Source organism: Notolepis coatsorum, assembly GCF_963971535.1.
Source record: "Notolepis coatsorum genome assembly, chromosome: 14".
Classification (NCBI taxonomy): domain Eukaryota; kingdom Metazoa; phylum Chordata; class Actinopteri; order Aulopiformes; family Paralepididae; genus Notolepis; species Notolepis coatsorum.
Window position 1 is genome coordinate 58914331 of NC_140178.1, and position 15019 is coordinate 58929349.

The 15019-nt window shown below is 41.5% G+C and overlaps 1 protein-coding gene across 1 annotated transcript in view; it reads right to left on the bottom strand.

The window, feature by feature from the left end:
- LOC311240251 (serine/threonine-protein phosphatase 4 catalytic subunit B-like) overlaps positions 1 to 14799 on the bottom strand; it is a 44590-nt gene extending 29791 nt beyond the window's left edge. The window contains 7 exon segments of the mRNA XM_084328804.1: positions 229 to 287; positions 290 to 401; positions 3057 to 3158; positions 3783 to 3833; positions 6525 to 6576; positions 13632 to 13969; positions 14662 to 14799. Of these exon segments, the coding sequence (XP_084184930.1) occupies positions 229 to 287; positions 290 to 401; positions 3057 to 3158; positions 3783 to 3833; positions 6525 to 6576; positions 13632 to 13741 (486 nt within the window). The 5' untranslated portion in view covers positions 13742 to 13969; positions 14662 to 14799.
- Positions 14800 to 15019: the final 220 nt, after the last annotated feature.

Consider the following 15019-nt stretch of genomic DNA (forward strand, 5'->3'; position numbering starts at 1 on the left):
AAAAGGAAGATATTGATGGACATTAGCTATAGTATATAGCTCAGCAGCTGTAACAATCATTTGATATTTACGTTTCAACAGTGTCAAAATATTAATTTAAATTATAATGAATTAAAGAATTGTATAAAGAACTTTCCATGTCTGTCATCCAATAATATATTCCATTTATATATATAAGTTCTTTATACTGGCCACTTGGGCTGGTTACAGCGAAGTGTTGCGTTTCACCTTGCCGTCAATGATGGCGGAGAGGGACAGGTAGTCGAAGATCTCCGTGCAGTATCTCACACGGTGACCGAGCCGTACTTGCGGAGACACTCGTCGTAGAATCCGTAGACCTGGGTGATCTGCCGCGACTCATGGTTCCCTCGGATCAGGGTGATCCTGTCTGGATAACGCACCTGGAGGAGGGACGACGACAAAGAGGGTAATTTCAGACAGAGAAGGAGCCCCTCGGCACGCCAGGTGAAATCGAAGAGTATGACACAGAAACATGGAGGGATGGAGTCAAATCCTGACATTTTGAAATATCGTTAGTCAAAAATACCTTCTCCTAAAGCCTTATTGACACCACTGAGGATGCAGTCTTTCACTGCTAAAGCTTCATTGGTCCTGCAGCGATGCAGTCGTTTCACTGCTAAAGCTAAGATGATCCTTTATTAACACTTTGACTGCCATGAAACGTGTTTAGACGTCATTGCTGGCCATGCTCAAGTTGCCGGAGGACGCTGTACAGTGTCCTTATATCAATATTTCAAAAATCTGCCGCTGGCCTGAGATCCACCAGCAGGACCCACTGAGCTCTCTGGCGGTTCAGGAGCGCCATCTGGTGGCCGATCGGCGCAATCGCTTAACAGGATGTGCCATAGAGGTTGTGCTAGACGTCCGTAGTACTTCCGGGCACTCGCTATAGGTCCCGGGACTCTGGCTCGTCACGCTACACAGTGATCGATTGCCAATAACTCGATAAACAACATGATTTGGACGTATATACCATTATACAAGCTGGAGATGGACCGGGTAAATTTACATCCCATAATGATAAGACTTCTACTCTACGATGATCGCCCAACGGCGCGCGGAGACTGGGGTGAGTTTCAGCGTGTAACGTTACCGTCTTCGATACTAACTGCTATTATCAACATTTGACCCACATTAGATGATTGGTATAACGCTGCCCACGGAATTATAAACGCCCCCTAGCCCATCCGGTCAACATCAGATGACGTGTAGTAACTTCTAGAAGTACGTCTAGTTGGAATTTTTTATATCGCGCTGATTGCCATAAAACTGTATTGCATCATCAATATAATGCATTTGGGGCTATAGATCACGTTCTGGAGAAAGCTGCAGAAAGAGATGAAAACATACTTATACATGATTAGACCATACTTTACTATGAATATGTGAATGAAAAAGTTTAACGTTGCTACACAATGAACAATACATATAGGACTTTGAATGGGCCCTAATAATGGCAATGTAGCAATAGAATTTAAAAAGTTATAGCCATGCAAAGAAGGGGTACTTCTCCATAGACAAATAGAGCCGGCAACCTATGGTATATCATGAATTTAACCCAAGGCAACCAAAGTGTTAATCCCTTGGGGAAATTCGGGTGTCAAAGCAGCATGGGGGGGATACAGGGTGGGGGATACATAGGTTCACAGTCCTATACAGTCCAGTATCTATATACACTATAGATGCACTTAAAAGTATAGATACAAATACAATATAATATAAAAAAAAAATACAAAAAGCCTATTGGTCCTGCAGCGATGGAGTCGTTTCACTGCTAAAGTCTTATTAGTCCTGCAGCGATGCAGTCGTTTCACTGCTAAAGTCTTACTAGTCCTGCAGCGATAGTCGTTTCACTGCTAAAGTCTTATTAGTCCTGCAGCGATGCAGTCGTTTCACTGCTAAAGTCTTATTAGTCCTGCAGCGATAGTCGTTTCACTGCTAAAGTCTTATTAGTCCTGCAGCGATACAGTCGTTTCACTGCTAAAGTCTTATTAGTCCTGCAGCGATACAGTCGTTTCACTGCTAAAGCCTCATTAATATTAATACATCAGATTTATATATCGCTTTTCCAAATGCTCAGACGCTTTTAAGCTAATGCTTATTAGTCCTGCAGCGATGCAGTCGTTTCACCACTAAAGCCTTATTAGTCCTGCAGCGATGCAGTCGTTTCACTGCTAAAGCCTTTATTGGTCCTGCAGCGATGCAGTCGTTTCACCGCTAAAGCCTTATTGGTCCTGCAGTGATGCAGTCGTTTCACTGCTAAAGCCACATTAGTCCTGCAGCGATGCAGTTGTTTCACTGCTAATGCCTATTGGTCCTGCAGTGATGCAGTCGTTTCACTGCTAAAGTCTTATTAGTCCTGCAGCGATGCAGTTGTTTCACTGCTAATGCCTATTGGTCCTGCAGTGATGCAGTCGTTTCACTGCTAAAGTCTTATTAGTCCTGCAGTGATGCAGTCGTTTCACTGCTAAAGTCTTATTAGTCCTGCAGTGATGCAGTCGTTTCACTGCTAAAGCCTCATTAATAATAATAAGATTTATATAGCGCTTTTCCAAATGCTCAAAGGCGCTTTAAGCTAAAGCCTTATTAGTCCTGCAGCGATGCAGTCGGGACTCGTTTCACTGCTAAAGTCTCATTAGTCCTGCAGTAATGCAGTTGTTTCACTGCTAAAGTCTTATTGGTCCTGACTCCTGCAGTGATGCAGTCGTTTCACTGCTAAAGTCTCATTAGTCCTGCAGTGATGCAGTCGTTTCAGTGGTAAAGTCTCATTAATCCTGCAGTGATGCAGTCATTTCAGTGGTAAAGTCTCATTAATCCTGCAGTGATGCAGTCGTTTCACTGCTAAAGTCTTATTGGTCCTGCATCGATGCAGTCGTTTCACTGCTAAAGTCGTATTGGACCCGCAGTTACATCACCAACCAAACAGCTGTCCGTATTCTTTTCACTTTTGTAGGGTGAGTTCTCTGTGAAGCTAGACAGAAGGGTCCTGTGTCAGGGATAGATGCAAGCGTGTATATACTGTAATGGGCGTGTACCTTAAGAGCTAGGAGTAGAAGGAAGGTCTCCACACTGTAGAAACCTCTGTCCACAAAGTCGCCCATGAACAGATAATTTGTCTCAGGAACATCTCCCCCCACCTGCGACATGCAAAGATATCACACAGAACTGTAGTGATGGTAAAATCACACATAACTGTCTAGTAAAACTGTAGTGCTGATAATATCACACACAACGGTCTAGTAAAACTGTAGTGCTGGTAAAATAAAACAGTCTAGAAAAACTTGTGTAAAGTGTATATCAGGGGGTTCCCTCTCCAAGACAAAAATGTATGACATTGTACACATGTCACTACACAGGATATGGTGTAATTATCCCTTGTGGCATACACTTGTGGTGAAGACACTCACAGGAACCTACATCAGATGTGAAAGGACTAAAAGAGGTGTGGTAGGGGGGGGGTTGAGCCATGCAGAGATTAGATATAATTGTTGGATAAATCAAGGGGATACCTTCCATCTCAGATGAAGATGAGGTAGGCCCATGGCACCTCAAGGAGGCCCAACAGTGGTCTGGAACCAACCTATTGACTCATTTGACTATTATTTGAAAGCCTGTTTGCTATGAAAATATCCAGCACCCCAAAGCCCTGTAGCACATACAGACAGGCAAACGTGTCATATCTAGGCCTAAGGTCGAATAATACGACGACTGTGCCTGGTGAGTCATAAACACAGGATACAGAGAGGGTAGTGTTGACTTACTCTGAACAACTCTTTCAAGTCATAAAACTGCCCATGAATATCGCCACATACCTGTGATAGAAAGAGACGGGTCAATCTTCAGGTGATTATGGTGGCAGCAAACACAACTCAAACATTACCAAGTAGTCTAGTGCTTTAGCACACAGCCCTGAATGAGCATTTGCTGAAATGTGTCCATTTGTACCATTCTGCTTCCCATTCATTAAAAGTAACTATTAAGGATGTTGTCTGTGTGCGCTAGGCTTGGGTGTCGACCTTCCCAATGCCCATTGATTGACTGTTTTCCATTGGTTACATAATAGCAGATGAAACACACAATGAACCTGTTCATTCTAAGCGCTGCTTTCTTGTGATAATAGGTCAAATTAATAAGTCAAACTTTTACATTCAAATCTCAGTTTAATTTGCCACATTTCATTCAATTCATAGTCGAATGGCATTTGACAGACAGCCCTACCAAGGACATTGAGATTACATGACATGTAATGGGATCCTATTTTGAAGAAATTGTACAACATTTATTTTTTCAAATTCTAATTTCTAAACAATCTATTTGAATAGCAAACTACCAGTCTAATACAAATAATAATAAAACATCTTTGATATGACATCTGTATAACTGAAAAACGTCCCTGTAACACAAGCTAATAAACTGGTGTTAAAAAGCACAGCCCAATGACTGATAACAATTTCCTATTAATAATAATAATAATAATAATATAATAACTTTATTTGTATAGCACTTTTCATACAGAGGTTGCAGTTCAAAGTGCTTCACAACAGTAAAAAATACAGGCATAAGCGAGCATAAAAAGATAGACAGGTAGAATCACAGTGTTTCACATTAGGATCTAGCATCCGAATAGGCTCTCCGCTTACAGTATTCAGTAACACAAATAGTAAAAATAGTTTAAAATGATTCAGTTTAAAAATAGTCAAAAGATTATAAAATAGAACGGACATAAAAAATACAGGCATGAGCGAGCATAGCAAGATATGGCAAATAATCAGTGTTTCACATTTGGATCTAGCAAATAATAAAAATAGTTTAAAATGATTCAGTTTAAAAATAGTCATCAGTAAGAAGTAAAAAGTGCAATAACAGACACATGAATTTGATAGGCAGTGTATAAGAGTAGGCAGGGTAAGAATAGTGCAGGTAAATACAAGTTGTGTCAGGATATCCCTGATGTTTCCTCTTGCCACTAGGTGGTAGCAGATATCTATCAGTGAAATGCCTGAGCAAAGAGATAGGTTTTAAGCTGTCTTTTAAAGATGCGAGTTGGCTTCCCTGATGTTTTGGGGTAGTTTGTTCCATAGTTTTGGGGCATAGTTGATAAAGGCTGCATTACCGATCCTCTTTTGACTGCTTCTGGGAGCCTCTAGTAGTCCAGCAGCTGATGATCGCAGTGTTCTTGCTGGTGTGTAATTTATTAGAGTGTTGGCGATGTAGCTAGGTCCCTGTCCATTTAGAGCTTTGTATGTAAGGAGAAGGACCTTAAAGTCAATTCTAAATGTTACAGGAAGCCAGTGTAAAGCAGCTAAGACTGGACTAATGTGCTCTCTCCTTTTGGTTCTAGTTAGCAGTCGGGCTGCAGAGTTTTGGATTAGCTGAAGCCTCTCTGTGGTTTTCTTAGGGAGACCTGTGAAAAGTGCATTACAGTAGTCTAACCGGCTAGATATGAATGCATGAATTAGCTTCTCAGCATCGTTCTGATTAATAAATGGTCGTACTTTTGCTATATTTCTGAGATGGAAGAACGATGTTTGTCACTTTGCTAATATGAGAATTGAAGTTCAGTTCTGAATCTATGATAACCCCAAGACTAGTGACCTCAGATTTGATCCAAGGGGTTAGTCCCCCCAGGTTCTTTATTAATGTTTCTTTTTTAGTTTTGGAGCCGATAATTAGAATTTCAGTTTTGTTCTCGTTTAGTTTCAGGAAGTTCTTACTCATCCATTTATTTATTGCCAGTAAGCAGTCTGTAATGGAGCTAATCGCTGTATCATTTGGTTCAGCAGATATGTACAGTTGTGTATCATCCGCATAGCTATGGAAATCTACATTATGTTCTCTGATGATATCACTATTGGTACAACCCATAATAGAAAATACAACACACAATGAACTTATTTGTAAACATTTTACGCATGCTTTGATGTGGTAACATGTCAAATATATAAATATTCAAATTTGCCTAATTTCAGTCCATTCATATTCAAATAGTATTCTTAGAGACAATTGAGAGACCAAATTCTGTTGTCTAATTAAAGACCAACAAGTATATATATTACAGTTTTGTTTTTTGACGTCACTTTCCATGCAGTTCGATACCAGGATCATCAAGTGATTTTGCGTGTCATGCAATTCCTCATCCGTAAGCAACAATATAGGGGCGACAGTGGCTCGGGAGGTAGAGCAGTCGTCTGGCAATCCAGAGGTTCCCGGTTCGATTCCCGCTCCGCAGCGTGTCGATGAGTCATTGAGCAAGACACTTAACCCCTAATTGCTCCCGATGAGCAGGTTGGCACTTTGCATGGTTGCCTCCGCCGTCGGTGTGTGAATGTGTGAGTGAATGGGTAAAATGTGAGGAACAAATTGTAAAGCGCTTTGGATAAAAGCGCTATATAAAAAAAGCAGCCATTTACAATGTATTGACAACATCCCTCAAATTGATTGCTTCCATATTGGCCTACAGTTAGTTAGTTACCAAATAAGTACTAGAAAAAAAAGATACTCACTGTGACTGGAGAGTCTACCCGTTGGACATTGCTTTCCTCTACCAGAATCTCCCTGGAAAAATAAATAAATAAAAAGTTATATTAGATGCAAATTAACTTGATGATTGAAGTACAATTAAAATATCTCTTGATTTGGCACCTTTCTAGTCATGATTACTGCCAACATCAGGACATAATGTATCATCTGAAACCCCTCAAGAATGGGAATTACAATCCAAAAACAATTGAAATGATGACACATGCATGTGTAGGCGTTTCACAAACAAACTCAATTTGGCTTCAATTAAGGACACACCAATGCCACTTTCTCACTGCTAATACAAATAGCAGAGTCCTACACTTTAAGGGGTGCTTTTTAACCTTAATCCTACCATTATGTTGTGAGAGGACGTGTGATAATTGGACATAAAGCTTATGAATGTGTTCTTTGTCAAGAACTCTGCCACATTGTATCCTCTGGATACAGGTCACCCGGAGGAGAGCACAACTCTAGTGAACAGACATTATTTCATCAACTTTCCTTGAGTTTGGCAAACTACATTTAGTAATAGTTGAGGAAATGGTATCTGCAGTCCTCTGGGTGATGTAATCCGGTCTGAGTTTCTCTTTGCAGCTGAGCTCTTGATAAAGAACACAGTGGTTAAGTTGTGTGTCAGATTATCATGTCCTCCTCACAACAGAATAGGATTAAAGTCTGCAAAATGCCTGTTTCAGCATCTGCTGATAACAAATACCAATCAGATCCAATACTGTTACTGAACAGTATAGACCAGCCGCCAGCGGTTCCCAAAGTGGGGTCGCGGGTAGGCGACAGTGGGGTCGCGCATAAAAATAAAACTCAGATAAGAGTTTTCCACCTGGCAGCTGTGTATATTTGCCATGTCTCGCCCCTTCATCAACGGAGGCAGACAGTATTATTTTCAATACACATCTCAATACATCCTGCACATTTATAATCGTGGGAGGGGGGTCTGGTCTTTTGTGTGTAACCTGGACTCGCAATGGATAGGTTTGTTGTCAGAAGCGGTGCCGGTTGGCCACGATGAAATGGGCTCTGCGCATAACCAGCTGCTATACCACACTGAAGTGAGGTGGCTATCTCGAGGCAGAGTATTAAATCGCCTTTTTTAACTCTGAGAAGAAGCGCAGATTTTCCTTGCAGACAAAAACAACCCATTGGCAGAGAAATGTGCTGATAATGAGCTGGATTAAGACTCAGTTAGTGGCACTCCAGGATAATCAGCGTAGATTTGGGGGTATTTCCTGCTTGATGTCTTTTTGTAGAAACAGAATGTTGCAAACATTTATTTGAAGCCCATCATCTGTAGAAGGGCTCATTGAACAATTTCGGGGAGAGAGCACGGACAATTTGGACAACTGGATCAAAGATCTGTTCATTACGCAGCAGGCCACTGTCTGAGCAGGAAGAGCTCAATGATCTTTCGTGTGACGAGCTACTGAAAGCCAAGTTCACTGGACAGGCCCTCGCAAAGTTCTGGATATGAGTCCGGAAAATGAAGTCAAGGCTCTCTGTCTGGATAAGAGTACCCAGTGCTGCGCTGAGAAAACTTGTCCCCTTCATATCAACATACCTCTGTGAGGCCGGATTTTCAGAGTAGAAGCTAGGGGTGGGGGGAAAAATCGATACGTAGTAGTATCGCGACTTTGCGTGGCGATACTGTATCGATACAGGGACGCAAAGTATCTATATTTAATTATTAATAAAATAAAAAAATTAAAATAAAACATTTGTATAAGGAAGTTGCATTGTTCATTTCAATACCTGTAATAGTACAGTAGTCCACACATGTGCATTCAGTTAAGTTGGAATATGACTAATACAAACAGTTCAGTTTGTTACATGCAACACAGATTACAGTGTTTACATCTGTCTGCTTGAGAAAATATCATGTTCTGCAATAAAAATGATTGAAGTGAGATGAACAGACTGAACTTAATTTTATTAGATAAAACATGTTGACAAAGTTTTACTTTGCAGTTGAAAAGGATAATAAATTAAAGTAAAAAAATGTAAGAAAAGTTCGCAAAATATCACAATATATTTAGTATCGTGACACAAATATCGCGATAGTATCGTATCGTGAGGTCTCTGTCGATTCCCACCCCTAGTAGAAGCGGATCTCCGCCAAAGCGCAAGTGAACGCATTTTCTTTTCATGTTCTGGCAACATATTTTGGCTAAATATTCCTTGTTTTATAAATGTGTATGTATACAGAAACAATTTTGTTGCTTTTGTTGATAATATTCATTAATTTCATTGATAACAGTGCTGTAATTTCATTTTCTAATAAATATGCATGATCAAGTTCAACGTGTGCTTTTATTTTGATATTCCTTATTTCCACGTTGAAATTACTCGATACATTAACACTATGGGTGCTGGAGGTTAAATTCATGCTATACCATGGGTTGCCAGCTCTATTTGTCTATGGATAAGTACCCCTTCTTTGCATGGCTATAACTTTTTAAATTCTATTGCTACATTGCCATTATTAGGGCCCATTCAAAGTCCTATATGTATTGTTCATTGTGTAGCAACGTTAAACTTTTTCATTCACATATTCATAGTAAAGTATGGTCTAATGTATAAGTATGTTTTCATCTCTTTCTGCAGCTTTCTCCAGAACGTGATCTATAGCCCCAAATGCATTATATTGATGATGAAATACAGTTCGATGGCAATCGGGGCGATATAAAAAATGTCAATTGGACGTACTTCTAGAATGATCTACGTATGATCTGATGATGACCGGATGGGCGGGGGATCGTTTATAATTCCGTGGGCAGCGTTATATCATTCATCTAGTGTGGGTCATATGTTCATCATAACAGTTTATATGGAACACGTTCAAGAATAACGCTGAATCTCACCGGATCTTCCTCGCGCCGTTGGACGATCAGCGTGGTGTAGACCGTTTTCGATTATGGGATGTTTATCCTGATGAACCATTTCCAGCTTGTATAATACTATATACGTCCAAATCATGTTGTTTATAGAGTTATTGGCAATGGATCGCTATTATATTGTGACGAGCCAGAGTGCCGGCAGCCAAACCGAGTGCCCAGAAGTAATATGGCCGACCAGCACAACCTCCATAGCACTTCCTGTTTGGCGATTGCGCCGATCGGCCACCAGATGGCGCTCCTGAACCGCCAGAGAGCTCAGTGGGTCCTCCTGGTGGATCTCAGGCCAGGGGAGGGGAAATATGAATCCGATCACAGATTTTTGAAATATTGATATTAAAGACGCTGTAAAGCGTCCTTCGGCAACTTGAGCATGGCCGGGAATGACACTGTAAAGCGTTTCCCGGCAGTTAAAGTGTTAAGTGTGGGGTCGCCAAAAGAAATCCTAAATAAAATGGGGTCGTAGTATAAAAAATGAGTGCCATGTAATGCATTCTTCTTCTTTAGAGATCTAACATGTAATACATTATTATTTAGATATGTTAGAGCCAATATTTTGATTTTTATCTGCGTCTGTAGTCAATGCACTATAAAGGACTACAAATCCCACAGCGCCTTGCGCTAAAGCCGCAATGAAGGCAACCTGTTGAGACGCGGTCGGGAAACAGTTTTTAACCATTTCATATCGTTTCATACCTTTTCATAACGTACCTTTTCGTATTACACGTACATACAAATCGTACAAATACCCTTTAAAGATATAAAGTTATATAAGCATTATCAAGAAAGAAAGAATACCTAAGTTGTTTGTTATTTTCTTTGAGTTTGCCTATTTTCTTTTGAATATTGTAAAGGCCTATTTTCTTTGTTGCATGTGCAAATGTTTGGTACTTTATTTTGAGCAAACACATCGCAACATCATCGAAACCATCGGACGCCAAGCAACACTTCGAACTGTGAGTAATTTAAGGAAAGAAACGAGTTAGAACTGTCTGTTTAAAGCGTCTAGTGGCTTGATGGAAAGACTGATTGATTGACAATGGAAGGAAGCCACGACAAGATATCCAACATGCAATACATTGTTCTTCTTTTTAGAGATCTAATATGTAATACATTCTTCTTGATAAATAAAACGTTGGCACTTGTAAAGGCATGATGACAAGCGAAAGAAGCAACTTAACAACTGCACACTCTGCACTGGGCTGATTCTCCCCTCCCCTTTGCTACACATGTCCCTGAAACAAAACCATGAAAGAATGATACACAGCAGGGTCTTTACATCCATTTCTTGTTCGCCCAATAATGTTAACCGCTGGTCTGGAGTGGTCCTCTGAGCACACAGCTGCTGCGGTGTTTAAATAAGAAATATTGATAAATCCTCTGCCATTGTTGTGCAACATGCCGCCTCGTCTCTAGTCTTCTTTCTCTGCTTCACATGAATAAATCGACTCTAGAAGTGAAAGTGAAACTTAAATAGCAAAAGCATACACCGTTGGGGGCAGGGGGCAGGTAATTAAATTTACTTGCTGGATGCCTGAACGCGTGCATCACTTCCGCAACGGATTTAGTTGGATTTCGGTTTCCGGGTTCGCCTGATTGGCCGCGACGGCCACGTGACACGCTGTGGCACGCCCCCGCGGCAGCAGCAAGGCGCCGCTACACGCTGCTGTGTTTCACTGCCGCTTTCCCACTTCAACGCCAGATTGTCGCGTTGTGGAAAGCAGGATGAGAGCGTATATTTCAGTGTGTATCATTTATCATTTAACATTTGAAAGGCATACATTATTGTCATACAGAAGTACAGAATACTTTTATCCAAAATGCTTCTTACTGTTACTGTTAGAGACTGTGCTAGACAAGATAAGTATGAAATAAAATAGTATAGAGACATATGTACAATGTTCGATACAGAATAGAAGTAACTGAGTTACCATTCAATATACAATATACTATGCAATGTAGCAATATACAATACGCTATAGTGCAACGCAGCAATGGGATGAGGTACAATTTACAGTAAGGTGTACGAGTTGCAGTGCAAATGCTTCTTACTGGCGCGCTCCAGAGACTGTTACCATACAATATACAATATACTATGCAATGTACTAATATAATACGCTATAGTGCAAAGCAGACGCGGGATGAGGTACAATTTACAGTAAGGTGACGGTGTACGAGTTGCAGCGCAAATGCTTCTTACTGGCGTGCTCCAGAGACTGTTACTGTACCATACAATATACTATGCAATGTACTAATATACAATACGCTATAGTGCAAAGCAGAAATGGGATGAGGTACAATTGACTGATGACTGCACAGCAGCGTGGCGCGATATTATTAGATGACTGAACCGATGTGAAAGGGGAAGTGAACTCCAGCCTCGCGGTCAAGTCCACTCCGCCGCGAGCGTCAACACAGCAGCGCGCTGCCGCCTCTGCCGCGGGGCGTGTCACGTGGCCGTCGCGGCCAATCAGGCGAACCCGGAAACCGAAATCCAACTAAATCCGTTGCGGAAGTGATACACGCTGCCTGAACACCAAATAACATTGGTATCACCAACTACCGTTGCAAGCCTAGGTGGAACAAATTTTTACTTGTATTACTGCCTGTTAGGTAACGGATTGGGTAACTGTTTTACCATGTCACCTGTTTAACACTTTGAGTGCCAGCGACAATATATGTTGTTAGTTCATGCCAACCGCTGAGTGCCAGCGACGCTAAATATCGTTTTTTCTTTTTATTAGTGATTTTAATTCATATTTCATCAATCTAGTCCCACGTTAGTGCTGCAAACTCTCTGAGGTCCATTGGGAAAATACCGCCCCCTATAGTCTCTCCCTGTTGTACTGCACCCCATTGGATTAGACTGAATGAAACACATGGGGGGGGAGGGGGGGGGAATTCAGCTTCCTCATTTTACTTCTCCGGCAAGCCATCCGAGAGGATCCAAGTCATTGCAGAGCCGCAAAACAGCGTGGAATACATATTTCCAGTACCCAGCGCTGGATCAATAAACACGATCGATATTTGGAATGGCGATCAGGAATTGGAATAATCTTTTTGGAGAACATCTGATCTGAGGTAAGGAATCTATTTTACCAGTCTTAGGATAATCAGACCTTTTTTCACAGAGATATCAGTGTGTGCCATATGTGTGTGTGTGTGTGTGCTGATCAGGAAATGAGAGAATCGATTTTTCAGCCCGCTTATATAGCGTGCATAAGTACACATATACTATCGATAAATTATTCATAAATAGGCCGAAAAATGACAGTTTGTGTATTCCAGAATATTCCAGTAAAGGGCGTTTATCACAGAATCTTTATATTTCCCTGAAACTTTAAGAAAACAAGGGTTTTTCAAAATGGTATAAAACGGAAATGAACCGATTAAAAAACAATCCGTTTCGACAATGTTGACTGCAAACAAGTCATTGATAAGCGACGGCCAGATTAGACACATGGCCATAATTTAAGACATAGTTTATGCGTTCACAAATATGAGAGCGCTATCATTGAAGTGGGTGGTAGCATTCAACCATGTTTTGAGACGGGGAGGCGTGGCATCCAAAGTGTTAAGTAACTTATTGGGTAACTTCTTCCAGTGAGTTTGTTTACCTTTGTAAATGTCTCAGCTTAACATTTGTACATAGGAGCTATAGTATACTGTACATATTGAAATCCACATTACAACTATTCAGAACCAAAGCTGCAGATTGTAGGAGTGACTGTGAGAAGACCTTTTCTTTCGTTAACGTGTTTTCCAGTTAGGAGTCTGGTTAGAGCAGTCTTTCATTTCCTGTTTTGCTCTATTGGGGAATTTTAGCATTGAAATTAAGGATCAATAAAGGAATATCTTATCTTAACATGCACTTGTTGCGGCCCAAAAGTTACATTTACCTGCATTTGGCGCTTGGTGGGTATTCATTTTGGACCCTGTCAGCATTTATGAAATATTGAAATTTATTTTCGAAACAAATTTCGGAATAGCACACATTATTTGGTGTACGCATTTATCCAAATGGAATGCACAGATTTTCAGCATTGGCAATGGGAATCAAACAGCTAGCTCTAACCACAAATGACAGTTCTGTGTTAAAAAAATATATATTATAACTCGTAATTACTGATCTTCTGCTAATATGGTGATAGATGGTACCAGAAAAACAAGTTGGTGGATTACCTGGCCTTGGCACAGAGAGCCTTGACTTCATTTTCCTTGATGAGCTCGCAGCGTCTCAGCTGCTCTATCTGTCGGTCCAGGTCGCTGATGTCCCCCATTGTCACACACATAGGGAGAAGCTGCTCACACTCACTCACTCACTCACCCAAACACACTCTCCACCTCTGCCCCTCACTTGGATTCGGCAGGGGGGGGGGGGGGGGTCACACAATAAATTGGGTCTTTCTACCACACACACACACAGAACGAGACAGAGTCGCACACGAACAGCGGGCACCCTCCTAGGAGATGGATGGGCAGGCTCGGGTACTAGCAGTGAGGGTTTTGAGAAGGGGGAGCTGTGAAGGAAGAGGGACAGGTAGGTGAAAAGACGTGCAGAACTAGGATTCCACTACTAAGACATTTGAAAACAATACAAACAAATGCAGATATGCTCAACCCTAGGGAAACGGGGCCCATACATACTGATTCCACAAACTAACGTCATCGACCAATTAGGATAACATTTCAGGTCAGCATCAGCACAACTAAAGGCTCAGTCACCCCTTTAAACTATGCCATCAACCTGCTACATACATAGAGTAACGTGAGGCCCCTGGGCAAGGCTAGCCAGCTGAACATCACCGTTAGCCAAGAAGCTAACGTTCACTTGGCTGACGTTGGTCACTAGTATATAGCCACAAGCCCTTCGCGTTGGGTAGGATTTAGATCCAGTTGACGTTAGCCAACTTAAGCTAGCCAATGTTGATTTGGTAAAAGTTAGTCGGCGTGATAAGTTATCGCTAGTTAACGTTAGCTTAAGATGACGGGCAGTGTCTAGGATACGCGTATAACGACGACATGACCATGTCAGTCAGCTAACTGTGTCTAACCACCCGGTTAGCCAGCTAGCTTGCCTTGTAGTTAAATGTATGTTAGCTAGGCTATGTAGTTAGCTTGGGTTCAGCTAGCTAATTTAGCGAGGAAGCTAACGTTGGCTAGCAAAATAAAACAAGATAATTTAGCAACCATTTAACATTTTAGTCAGTACCGTTAGTTGTGAAATGATCCAACTTTAAGAAACAAACATTTAAATGTTTCATTCCGTGGATTATTTGTTCTTTCTTCGTCCGCCGGCCCTTTCTTATCTCACCGACACCGGGTCACTCCTGCCAGCGCCGAGAGATACCGAGCGCGACGCGAGCGGCTTGACTACAGTTTCCGGTACAGGAGACGCGCATTGCGCAGTCTTGTGTGGAAGACGGGGACGCGCAGTTCCCCTGGCTGTATGGCATATAGACGCTGCCTGCGTGCCGGTTCATTCACGCTGCATTCGTTTATCGTCGGAGTTGGAAGTGGGAAACGCGCTCGAAAGTCATAAAATAAGGATGCTCAAGCTAAACCTTTTG